Source organism: Amphiprion ocellaris, chromosome 12 (genome assembly GCF_022539595.1).
Source record: "Amphiprion ocellaris isolate individual 3 ecotype Okinawa chromosome 12, ASM2253959v1, whole genome shotgun sequence".
Taxonomy (NCBI): domain Eukaryota; kingdom Metazoa; phylum Chordata; class Actinopteri; family Pomacentridae; genus Amphiprion; species Amphiprion ocellaris.
Window position 1 is genome coordinate 10,611,449 of NC_072777.1, and position 12,886 is coordinate 10,624,334.

General features: G+C 41.0%; 1 protein-coding gene across 2 annotated transcripts in view; it reads right to left on the reverse strand.

The window, feature by feature from the left end:
• The window catches only part of afg1lb (AFG1 like ATPase b), a 35,036-nt gene that overhangs the window by 20,611 nt on the left and 1,539 nt on the right, over positions 1 to 12,886 (reverse strand). For both annotated transcript variants that reach the window (XM_023287666.3, XM_055015767.1), the window contains exons 3-7: positions 10,252 to 10,303; positions 10,050 to 10,151; positions 9,668 to 9,795; positions 5,459 to 5,558; positions 2,076 to 2,134 (exon numbers count right to left, since the gene is read on the reverse strand). In XM_023287666.3, coding sequence (XP_023143434.2) covers positions 2,076 to 2,134; positions 5,459 to 5,558; positions 9,668 to 9,795; positions 10,050 to 10,151; positions 10,252 to 10,303 — 441 coding nt within the window. The remainder of the gene's footprint in view (positions 1 to 2,075; positions 2,135 to 5,458; positions 5,559 to 9,667; positions 9,796 to 10,049; positions 10,152 to 10,251; positions 10,304 to 12,886) is intronic.

Here is a 12,886-nt window from a genome sequence, read left to right on the forward strand (position 1 = left end):
CTAACATAATGCATTCATTATAACAGAGGAGCCAGAATTGCTGCAAATTCGTTTCTCTCAGTTCTTGGCTTCCAGTTTGTATCCATCACCTAATTTAAGGTTTTAGGTAACCTTCTTCCCCTGATAGTGGCTGATTTTGTGTTCGTGCTAGTTTGTGCTTCTCTGAGGCTGTCAGTTTGAATACCTATTTGTCTGCAATTGAACGAAGTTAAATGAGTTGTAACAAATAGCCAACATGTTCATGTGCTTGTTTTATAACCTACCCATTATTTCGACTTTAAGATTCTGAAGATAAGATAGAACTTTATTAATCCTGATCAACAATCTGGTGTCAGATTTTGCTAAAACTAAATTTCAGAAAATGAGAAAAGGATAAAGGACAAAACACAAACAACTATCTTGAAAAAGTTCCTTAAAGTACTTATTTTTTTGCTGGTGTAGTTATTTGGAATGCCATTTACAATGCCTAATGATGCTTAGGATGCTTTGGGGGTTAGTTAAGGAGCCTCTTGCTAAAAGGTTTGTGTGTGGAACTAAAACAGTGGCATCACTGCAAAGAATCATTTTTGCCTCCGGTTAGCACCTTTAGCTTTCTGAGTATATAAAAATACCAATCTATCAGTGATATTTTTGCTTTTGGAGCATTTTAAACTAACACAAATACACCAACATATACACTGGTAAGACTGTCAATATTACTGTAGTATTATTTTGATGAGGTGTCCATTAAAATTATGAGCTATAATAAATATCATTTTAAAACAATTTTATTCACATAGCAAAGAAGTTCAAGCAGCAGTATGAGTGGTCATTTTCAGTGACCCAGTCACAAGACAGCATTTATCTACTACTTCAGACTGAGAGTGTGACTCAACCAAACCTTAGCTGAGTGTAAAAAATATCTCTATTTAAATTACAGGTCACACAGAAAAACACTAATAAGTTAAGAGTTGTCAAACAGGATCACTATGGTGACTGTTTAAATCTTAGCAAACCAAGAAAGAAAGAAAATATAAGAAATCATTGACAATCACAATTGGAAGTTACAGATTAGATGAACTGTCACCTCTCTTCTGTAACTAAACACCATCAGTGCAAGTCAAGTTGTTTGCATCATTTTGATAATATGAAGCTGGAGAATGACAGCTTAGATGCTGCATTGCTCCAAATGCTTACTGTACTTCATATGTTACACTTAATATACAGTGATGTGTGTATGTGCTTTGAGGAACTGGCATAGTGGTAAGTCTTGTGCTTATAACACAGTTTTGGTTTTGTTGGCTATCGTTTCCCTCCACTATCAATGTTTTTCTCTTCTGAATAGTAAAAAAACAATTAGTTGTGAATTCACTGCAAAAAAAAGCCACCCTACGCTTGCCTTTATTATTTTGACTAAATACCAATAAAAGGTGCAAGAATGCTGCTGCAAAATGCATGACAACAATTTATTATGCAATTATTTATGATCATGATCACTCCAAACACATCAATGATCATCTGAGATGCAGGCAGAATAATGATGCTACCTGCTTAAATTGCAAAGCAGATTTTTTTTTCGGTAAAAAATGCGAACCACCTCCTCTCCTCTCTTCTCCTCTCCTCTCCTCTCCTCTCCTCTCCTCTCCTCTCCTCTCCTCTCCTCTCCTCTCCTCTCCTCTCCTCTCCTCTCCTCTCCTCTCCTCTCCTCTCCTCTCCTCTCCTCTCCTCTCCTCTCCTCTCCTCTCCTCTCCTCTCCTCTCCTCTCCTCTCCTCCTTTTGAAATGCAAGTAGTCTGGGTCAGTCACTCAGCTCGTCCACCCATCTACCTTTCCCATTACCTGTATCCACTCGCACTCTCTCCCTACCTTTCTCTCAGCCTCTGTGTGAGTCTTTCAGCCTGCCCTGGTATGATCAAAGACAGCTTTGTGACACTGTGCGAGGCATCCAGGAAGCAGGACACATCAAACCACTAAAGAGCAACTTGCAAACGGACGGACACAGACAAACAGAGGCATACATGCAAGTGTGTGTATGTGTGGGTGGTAAACAAATGAATAAATTAGCAAGACAAGAGAGAGGGATGACTTTGTCTCTACCTTCAGCACGTCGATGAAAGGTAGGAAGGTGTCCCTCTGAAGTCCGTTTTTGTACAGATCTGAAAGAGGAGGGAGGGCCTGTATTAGAGCTGCTGTTTAGCCTCCTAATAATGTCATTCCCCCGCCACAGATTGGCAGATAAAGTGGCTATTGATGAACTGAAGGATGGGTGGGGAGGCGCGACAAAAGGACTGGGACCAGGGGAGAAAAATGGATTTCTCTACCGGCAGCGGCAGCAACATAAAATTCATTACATTCCCAAACAATGGTGGCGAGAGAAAGGACCGTCGCCTTTTCAGCATGGACAATGTCCACAGCAGCTCGCTGAATAGAGGTTTCAATTAGCTCGGCTGGAACAAATTACATCTGAAGTAGCATCCATGATAGACAGATAAAACAGACAGGGATTCACACACAAACAGGGACAAAGACATGCACAGACACATGCACAGTGAGGTTTAAGCTCTCTCCAGCTGTGAATGCAAACAAGTGGCTGTTGTTGATGTTTGTGCTTAAGCTTCGTACAGTAGGACCTGACACACAAACAACCCTCACTTCATAACTCATATACTGTATTGGGCTGTGCTGTGTGAGAGACATGACTGTTGCTGAGGTTAAAAACAATATACTGGGATGTACACTTCAGAAGATGTCCAAAGTCTGTGTTTAAAATGCAACTACAGATGTACGGATTAATGAAAGACCTTGTAATGTGGTAATTTGTGAGGTTTCAAGATGCAAAAAGCAAATTAAACGCCCTTCAAAAATGTCAAACTATTCCTTTGAGACAAGTAAAAGGTGCTGAATTACACCAGGAACCAGCTTTTTCACTTACTATGTCTATTTTCCACTATAACGTACCTTTGATGACTAGAACTGAATGCAACCAAAGCCACTGTCTTCGAAATTTAGCACCTTCACTTATTTTGGTCACACAGACTTGAGTCCATTAATGCAAACTACATGTCATCAGCTCCAATGAGGGTGTTCCACTCTACCTTTTATCCCTCTAACCCTCCTCAATCACATTAAACTCAATCAGTATCTAAAAACAACAAAACGTTACACATTCTAGTCTAAACCTGTCTCTGAATCTTCCCTCCAAACACATCTTCCTGAAACCGGCATCTCCACATCAATAAAGATGTAAAACCTTTCATGCCCAGTTGTCTCTTATGGCTTTTAGTATTCCATTAACCATGTAATTAATACCAAGTAGGCTTTCTATCAAGTTTTCATGGTGCTTTGTTCTTAATAGCTAGTAAATATAAGAGACGTTGGTCTTTGTCTACAAGAGACATCGTTCTGCCATCCACTTGGTTTCCACTCGAGCCTTTAAGACATCAACATCTTCTCTGAGAGAGAAAGACGTGAGACGGCACATCATGCATTTACCGCCGCCGTGATTGCCGTCTTGCTAATTCTTTCTCCATCCTTGCTCCGCTGGCTGTAAATGCAACATCAAAGCCTGTTCTCCAACCGTCTATAAAGGTGAGAGCTACATTAGCTGTTCTTCACCGCTTCTACGGATACATTTCTGCAACCAGAAAGCAGTTAATGTGGTCCAGTAAAGGTTGACTGATTGTTGCTGGATAAAACTAGTCAGTAAATGACTTACATGAAAGTAAAGTAGCTGACTAATGTGTTAAGAGAAGCAAACACAGATGTCTTGGAAATATTGGCATTTTAGCTGCAGGCAAATTATGTTCTTTTCAGTGGACCTTTAGAACTCAGATATTGGTTGGCAGTATTTTACTGTGAGCTTTTGTCCTCTCAATACAGCTGAACTTTCTACAGATGCTGAATTTCTTTGCACCCTTGAATGCTTGCAGTAAGTGGTAAAAGCTGACAGCTGTAGTTCCTAATTTAGAAAATGTACAGTTGAGGTGAAGACTAGTGGGAGATTCTGTGCCTGGTCATCAAAATAAATCCGATCACACAAAATCCCATTCCTTTTGTCCCCAAAGAACTCCAAAATGACAGTGACTTATAAGTCATATGATGATAATAACTGTAACACGAAAATAGATAACTAACAGAATCAAGATAACTGAGAACATTTGGAAATTTGGAGGATGTGCAGAGATGTTAACCTCCAAACCGCAAAATCTAGTTTGAAAGGCATGTAATCTCAAGAAAAATTTAAAGAAAACCACCTAAATTACACTATTTATCATTGTCAGACCCAGAACAGAAACAGAAAGTATCTTTCGATTTTCAACTTTTCTACAGTCCTTGAACTAATTAAGTTTTATTATGTTCATTCAAACTACTTAGTTCTACACGTCAAATTTAAAAATTCCCCCCAAAATACATGAGAACAATTGAGAAAAATTTAAGGATTTTTCATCCAAACTGGGCTGAACTGCAGGCTGCGTTTACACAGAGCAGATAGGAGGCAAGTATGGTAACAAAATAAACGTAAATAGTAAAACATCTATAGTATGTAGAGCCACCACTGCTATTATTAACACTTGTGGGCATTTGGAGAAATGTCATATATACTGACTCCCCTGTTTTTTCGCTTTGTGTAAAATAAATAATCAAAGTTGTTTTACATTATTTATGATTTACAGCATTATAATTTTGCTAGATTGTGTTTTCTCTACTTTGATCCATGTTTGTGCTGTTTCCAGAGATGCAGGACTTCATGTTGCAGTGAAAAATGAGCCCATAGTGGGCTCAGAGGATAATGCAAAGTGTATCTGATAATGTTCTGATAGACAAACAGTTACTACTCAAACAGTTGATAGACCATGACCATGTATCTTCAACTGTGAATGCACAATCAAAAAGATGTCTCTCTTCTTGCAGAAGAAACAGCGAAGTGCTTTTATAAAAAAAAACATTCCTAGGTGCTTACCCTTCAGCAGAGATTTATAGGCTGGTACAGTATCTACATGCAGGTTTGAATGGTTTATCAAGTGAGCAAATTTCTTCTGGGAACACTTACATCCCACATGAGGATGAGATGGCTTGAAACAGCGCTGTGTATAAAAAGCGGCTATAAAAGACAACATATCAATTCTATTTTGAGGCACAATTATTACGTGTTCTTGCAATATACTGAATATATATTATTGTAACCATATATTATGGGGTTAGCAATGATATTTGTGCTGTTGAGATGCTCCCTTACTTCTAAAGTTACTCTGACTAGAAATCTTTCTAAAATGCAACTTTTTTTTATTGTAAACTGAGTATAAAGTATTCAAATTCATTCCACTTCACTCATTGCTTTACATGGACCTGGTGTTGCATTCTTGCATGTGCACAAAACCGTCCTACTACAAATTACCTGCATGTTTAATAACGACACTATCATTAACAAGCGATCTCTAAAAAGACACGTTAAAAAGTACAATACATGTGTGCCGTCATACCATCGGGGGGTCTGTTGGAGGTGGCCACCACCACCACTCCGGTTTTGAACAGCGTCTCAAACAGCTGCTTCAGGATCATGGCATCAGCGATGTCAGTCACCTGATTGAAGAGAATCAGAGGAGAAGAGGCCACATTTATTCACTGTATAATCCACCTTTTCTTGCCTCACGTGTGTGTGTGTGTGTGTGTGTGTGTGTGTGTGTCTGAGGTCAAACCGTGCCATCAACACTCCATGTTGATTAGTGTCATTCAGGTGTGCTCATTCAGTCCTTTTTGTCTGGTCATGGCCATTCACACTTACACGTATCCACACACACACACATACATACGCACGCACGCACGCACACACACACATAATCCACTTGAACTGACTGCAAATGGTCACGAAGCAGCTTTCTGCTGAGGACAAGTAGCTGAGGCAAGGCAACAGACCTGAGCTAATCAACTGAGCTGACATTAGAATGACTGGACGCAGGCACATAAACAAGAGGAAGAAAAGAATAATGAAAACAGAGCAATGTTGGGGTCACGATGGCAGACAAAGCTTCTACCGAAGATGGCCATATAAAGGCAGTAAAGGTGCACGTGTGTGTCTGTGTGCGTGTGTTGTATAAACCAGACGCAAGGCTATACGAAGTTAGAATGCATAAACCCAATTCAAACGCCTGCTGCCTTTTTCATCTACATCATTTCCATGAGTCCACAATAAACAAAGGTCGATGACAACACTGAAGCAAGGACGTTTATGAGTCGCTGGCTGTTAAATGAAGAGCTCTGACCTTTCTATTAGTAATCCAGTGCTCTCACTTTTGTTCTTATTCTCTCATCTCCCTCTCTTCCACCTATGTTGCTCTTTTGAACATCCATAAAGGGAAAAATCATGTTACCCTGTGATGCACGCTAGTCAAAGCGGCATGTATTTAACACGCCTGATTAAGCGCGGTGACCCGCTGATAGAGATGAACATGAAAGAAACTAAATTATTTGCTTTTTTCTGTTTAAAGTAGTCAGTCTTGAGCTGATTGTCATTTTATATTCTATAAAATAGAAATGTTTTCTTGTAGGAAAACAAACAAAAAATCGGATATGAGATATTTCTTTAAAGAAAGTATTACAGTTGGGGGTTCTCATTACACTGCGGAACATTAAATTATTGACATTTTAGGTAAAATCTTAGGTTACTATGTATTTAATTAAAAACATTTAATGAAGGAGGATGTCTTGAAAAAAAGTAAGACTTCTCAGCCGTGTGTATGTCCCGCCTTCTCCTCTTACCTACTTTCTTCTATATAACAGGCACTTCTGACAGCCATACCCACAGCATATGCCTCCTTTCATACTCTCGAGAGTCTTCTGCTTTTGCATATTAGCCCCACTGCCCTTGCCAATACTTGATTAACATTTGTGTTAAAGCCTTGATTTCGCTAAGGAGAGGTGGCTAAGGGCATCAAATTAGCCCATGTGTGTGTGAGTGATTCTGTGTGAGTGTGTGAGTGATTCTGTGTGTAATGAGAATCAACAGGAAGCCAAGGCTCTGTGTCTCTCTGAAGGGGCCCCCATTTTCTCCAACCACAGGATTTTATTTTCATTTCAAAAGAATCATTTAAAAATGACCTTTTATACGGCATGGATTTGTTTATTCATGTGCCCTCAACATGGGCATAGTATGAGGGGCAATATTGATTGCTGAATGAGCAGGGGGAGAGGGACAGAGAATGGGGACCCACAGAATGAGAAAGGTGGAGGGGACTGATGTAGCACTTGTGGAGCACAAAAATAATGGTGCAATCTCTGTCCGCCATTGCCGATATTTAAATGAGCATCCAATTACTCAAACGGCTGTCAGTTTACAGCGAGGCACACGGGTGCCAAATTAAACCTCTTTTGATGTTACACCTCTTTATGTACACAACCTATGAGCAATTTCACAGAAGCTGCACAGTGACTGAGGCCTTGAGACAATGACGCTCAAGCGTTTTCTTCTCACTCTTCTTCCTCGTCCTTTCTCACTCTCTCCCCATCTTTCCATCTCGGACCTCTCAATGGCGAGTATTCATTAGGAGAGCCGGGTGGGGGTCGTAAAAGGAAGGAGGGGAGCTACAAATTACTGATAATGGCACGGTGCTAATGAAGAGAATGGAGAAATGTCATTAGCATTTAAGAGGATAAGATCCATCTGACCCGCCGCCGCCAGTCGCTTTCTAGCTCCACTCACTTAAGGAAGCAGGAGAGTGCGACTGATACCCAGAGCCTCATTTGCATGGCTGAGTGGAGGAGGATGCTGATTGGTATAGACCCCCGCACCCACAACTCTCCCAACCTCACAACCTCTTGTTTATGCATCACAAACAACGTGCACATGTCTACTTGTTTCCCCCTCCATTCACTGGTAGCAACAGTCGACGAGCGAAAACAGCAAAGCTGGCGACGGCAAACAAAACAAATCAATGAGAACGCACAAACAGCGCGGCAGTCTAAAATGTGAAAGACGGGCAGATGAAAGGAGCAGCTCTTGATCCTCGTGGATGCATAGAGAGTGATTAGAGGGAGCAACTGCACCTTGTGTGACCTTTAACCTGCTGGCATTAACTGTAATGATATCAGGAGGGGGAACGGCATTGTGCTGCTAACAGATGTGCTTGGCTGGCTGATAAATACAGAAACACAAGTCTTTCTTCAATGCAGTGAGTAACTAACTACCTCACAGAGAGCTTCGGTAGGGGATCCCGGCTCTGACACCAAATAAAGAGAATTTCTGCATCGTTACTGGCTAAAGTTGGCCTTTAGTTGTGGATGACTGAGAGGAAACTAACCATGAAAGGAATAAACAAGCAACACAAGAGTCAATTTTCAGGTACTAAGAGTAAAAATATTATCGCAATACAAGTGAGATTATGCAATATTATCCGACTAAATCCCAACTTTACAAAATACTCAGGACAGGCTGTTTTGTGCCTCCTGGACGTCCTTTTACTGTTGTGCTATATTCTAAAGAAGCCACTAGGTGTCCCCAGTTGTGTTTTTTTAACAAGAGAAGAAGTATACGGCTCTCTAGACAAGCTGTAATTGAACATTCATAGTGATCACAGACTTAACTCTCTTTTCTATAATAAAAAAAAAAACCACACAGTGCAACATTCAATATGTTTTCCTGTCCCTGAGTACCACAAAGCAGCTACATTACTAACAGAAGATGCAAACTAGTAAAATATCACTTTGTCTGCTTCTTCACAGTTTTCACAATCTCTGCGAGTTACAGGATATTCCAAAGTCTCATTTACTGTGGTTTTCCTCTGACACCAGATTTCAGTTTGGCTCTAATAAACCAGACATGAATAATGATTATGTAAGTAGCTAAACATATGAGAAAAGTATGCAGCAAGTGCCAAAATGATGCACAAATAAATACTTTGGTGTGTAGGGAAACAGAAAAAGGAGCAAATGTTTATTCTCAAGAAATTGTTAGTCAGATTGCATCAAAATGTGTTTTTTTTGAGGCATCATTCAAGTTTAAAACAATTTTTTAGGCCTTCCTGGTCATTTCTTTCTCTTTATAATCATATGTAAACATGTAAGTGCTTTAAAAATATGGATATTATTTATGATATATCCACAATATGTATTTATTTTTCTAGAGATGTATATACCTAATCTTCCCAGCTAACATTAGTTCCTAAAAATAACATATGTAAGTCTTACCATGGCAATACATTAAGTTGTACTCGCAGTAGGGCTTAACGATATGCAAAAAAAATCATATTTTAATTATTAGAAGATCTTTTGATTTCAGTGTTTATCAGGACTTTAGTGGGAATTGTTGCATTTTTTCCCCCACTGAAACAAATATAAAAATGATGAGGTGATTTTCTCTACCAAACAAGCATGTTCCCTTCAGTCAGTCCAGTCCATCTCTGTAGCACCACAATATTTCATTTAAAATACTATATTGTGGCAAATTTTACTTTAATCAAAAAAATTGCTGCTTTTGCAACTTGGAATTATAGATTGCAATTTCTGGCAACATTTCAGTTAACTGTTCATCCCTATTAACCAGCATCACCATAACAAATATACACATCTGAATATTAAAAAACACATATTTAAAACTCTCAGTGTCTTATTTGCTAGTTGAAACACATTTTCAAGCAGCAGCAACAGATAAATGCACACACATGCACGTTAACAGTCTCTGTTACATCCTCGCTCACCTGAAACTCATCAAAACACAAGAGGCAGGTCTCATTGCTGATCTCCATGGCAACCGGTGATATGGGGTCATAGGTGAACATTTTCCCTAGACTTCGTTTTGGCAGGCTTTGTTTCCTCCGATGGATCCCTTTAAGAGACACACAAATGTCAGGCACATCTTAAAGCGCACCTGCATTGGCACCGTAAACCCACTGACAACACTGAATAAAGCAGTAATTTCACCTGTATGCATAATGTTAGACAATTAGCGAGGGGGGCTTTCAGGACAAACACAGAGATAAATACAGGATCTACGCCGCATGAGGAGTCAGACAACTTCCACAAAGTCATGCGAACCAACCCTCCGCAGATTGTGCTGTGAAGTGGGAGGACGCTACTAACTTTTGTGGATGTCCAACATGAAGCCGTTGAAGTGGACTCTCTTTTTGCGGCTGTTTTCCACACGGGAGTAAAACAGATCCATGAGCATGGTTTTGCCTGTGCCTGAGGGGGAGAGAGATTAAGAAAAAAGTGATATAAGAACTTCTTTCCAGAAAGCAGACAGTTTTTTTTAGAGCGTGAGCATTTATTTCTGTGACCTTACCAACATCTCCGTATATATAGAAGCCTTTCGGTGGTGGTTGAACAGGTGCCTCCTTTGGGGTGAAAAATAAAAAAATAGGAAGTGACAGCAATGCTGCATGTTGTTTTACATTAAAAGTTGCTTGTAATCAAAAAACAATAATACGCCATAGTTCAGAACGGTCATCCAAAATAAATACATACATTACTACTTTATTAAAAGCACAAAACACTATGGCTGGCGACCTAGATAAACTTCTTTATATTCATTACCATATATGTGTGAATCATCATTTAATAAACAAAGTATGCTAAGGCATTAAGCCACCACTACAGTGTGAGGTTTCACGTTCTCCAGACTAGCCCACTGCAGGGGAGGAAGACAAAGGGGATCTAATCAACAAGACAAGCCAGGGTTCCCACGAAAGAAAAGCATCATCAGAGGAACAATGGGGGGATTTGTCAGACAAAACGGAGAGGACTGGATGAGGCTCCATACGAGATGGAGTGGACTTGTCTGTGCAGCCTGTTTAGCGCTGCTAATTGTGATACGGTACTGTTGCATTGAGGTGCTGCTGGAAGTCATTGTGCTGCCTGCCTCCTATTATCAAAAGGTCCTTGCTCCAAAAAAAAAAAAGAAGAAAAAAACGTCTTCTGTGTGACCAAGCTGAGAATATCAAGTAAAGCCAAATATCTCTAAAGAGGACCCAAGCCATGTCAACGCATGTGTCATCAGCTTAATCATGACGCAATTATTACTAGAAGCATATGTCCCTATAAGTGGACAAATTAGAGATCTTTTATATGGGTTACAGGAACATTGTGGCCGAGGATTGTCCATCTCTGTAACTGGGCAACAGTAAATAGCTCCAGAGTTAACTCACTCCCTAAACAGAAGGGATTGTCCTTTTAAAATTTAATTTAGCAACAATTTCGTTGGGATGGTACTCAATGTCCACTGCACTTGGTGTCCACCGCAGAAGGAGCATTTGACTCTGGCAAATGTCGACAATGGCAGATTGAAAACTAAATTAAAAAACAAACTTGCTGCCCATCCTCTCTCCCTCTCCTCCTCTCCTCCCCCTCCATCGCTCCACCGCCTGTCCTGAGCTGGATGTGAAGTACTGGAAGAGCAACAAGCCTTTCCTGTCTGCTCTGGCTTAACAGTGTGTGACTTCTCCCTGACTTCCCAAGCTGCCCTCTGGCATGGTGGGGTAATTGTTAGTGGTGGCTGGTAGTCATTCTGCCACGGCAGAGTGGAGACGGACAAGGCAGCCCCTCAGCTACTCTGTCTAGCAGAGCTCTGTGGCCTTGTCTCACCTCCTGGTGAAGGATATAGACTGGCACATGAGCGGAAAGTTCACATGCGGGACAGCCACTTTGGCTTTTAAATGACTTTAGGAGAAACTGTGTCTGAACATGCTCCTTTACAGCCAAAGATGTCATGTCTAGCACCAGCAAGGCTAATGGAGCGACTGTGGGGGCCAAAGTTAGGCTTAACTCGTACAAGTGTCCTGCTGGAGGCCTACCGTGTACAGGAGGACTCTATGATGCAGGTCTGACTTGAAGAGGGTGGCTCCCACCAAACAATGGCCCATTGTCAGCCAACCATCCGCAAAATCACGCCACATTGGGTCAATATTAAGTCAAGTGTACTCTCCTCACAGACTTGGTCAGTTAGTGAGGACAATGGCGGCACTTTCACAGAGAGAACGGACACCAAGAGGACAGTGGTGTGACCTGATTCAAACCAGAATAATTGCGCAAGTACTCCAGCCAGTGTGTATGTGTGTGTGTGAGAGACAGAGCAAGAAATAAGGTGCAAAAAGGAGAGGGGCGGGCGGTGGTGGTTGGTGTTGATAGCCTCACACCAAAGTATTTGTCAGAGTCCCAAATCAAAAGCAAAAAGGACAAGAATGGCCCAGACAATGGGGATCCCCTCATTACTGCATGGGGACGGTGAGAGAGTGAGAGGGGTGCCTGGACGGGCCCAGCGGGAGGTCTGCCCTGCTGCCTTCCAAAATCTCTGCCTAACCCTATGTGTCTGTGCCAGCCAACCAACAAAAACACTCCCACCACTAAATACTAGACAGTCAGCTCCCCTGACCTAAAAACAACAACAGCCCCCTGCATTATGCCGTTCCAAAACTCACATGCACAATAAACTTCCCAGACCCCTACCCTCCCTTTGACCTGAACCCCGTGGCCACCATCAGAGATGCAACTGGAGTACAGTGCAGTCGACTCTGTCAAGCCCTCCGTATGTTAGACGTCAGTGGGGGTTTAGACCCAGTGAGAGTCCAGATGTCACACTGTAAAATGCTTTAAACAGATCCACACTGCCTTGGTGATCCCAAACTGTGTCCAGAAACACTCATTTTTGCTTTACACATTTTTACTTGGGTGTTGGAATTCTCTCAAGTAAAAAAATAAGAAAAAAAATACCCACAATGGAAAGAAACAGAAGCGTCTACTGTGCAGGAATTATTAAAGGAGTGAATGAGTGATGGATTTCAGACATAGCACTGGTCTGATATCTTAAATCTTCATGCTGGACAGAGATTCAGCCCATTATCAGCTATAACAGTATCAAGATCTTCATCAGCAGATGGAGTTTGCTGTATCAGTAAACTGATGTGCTCAGAATCTGTTCAAAA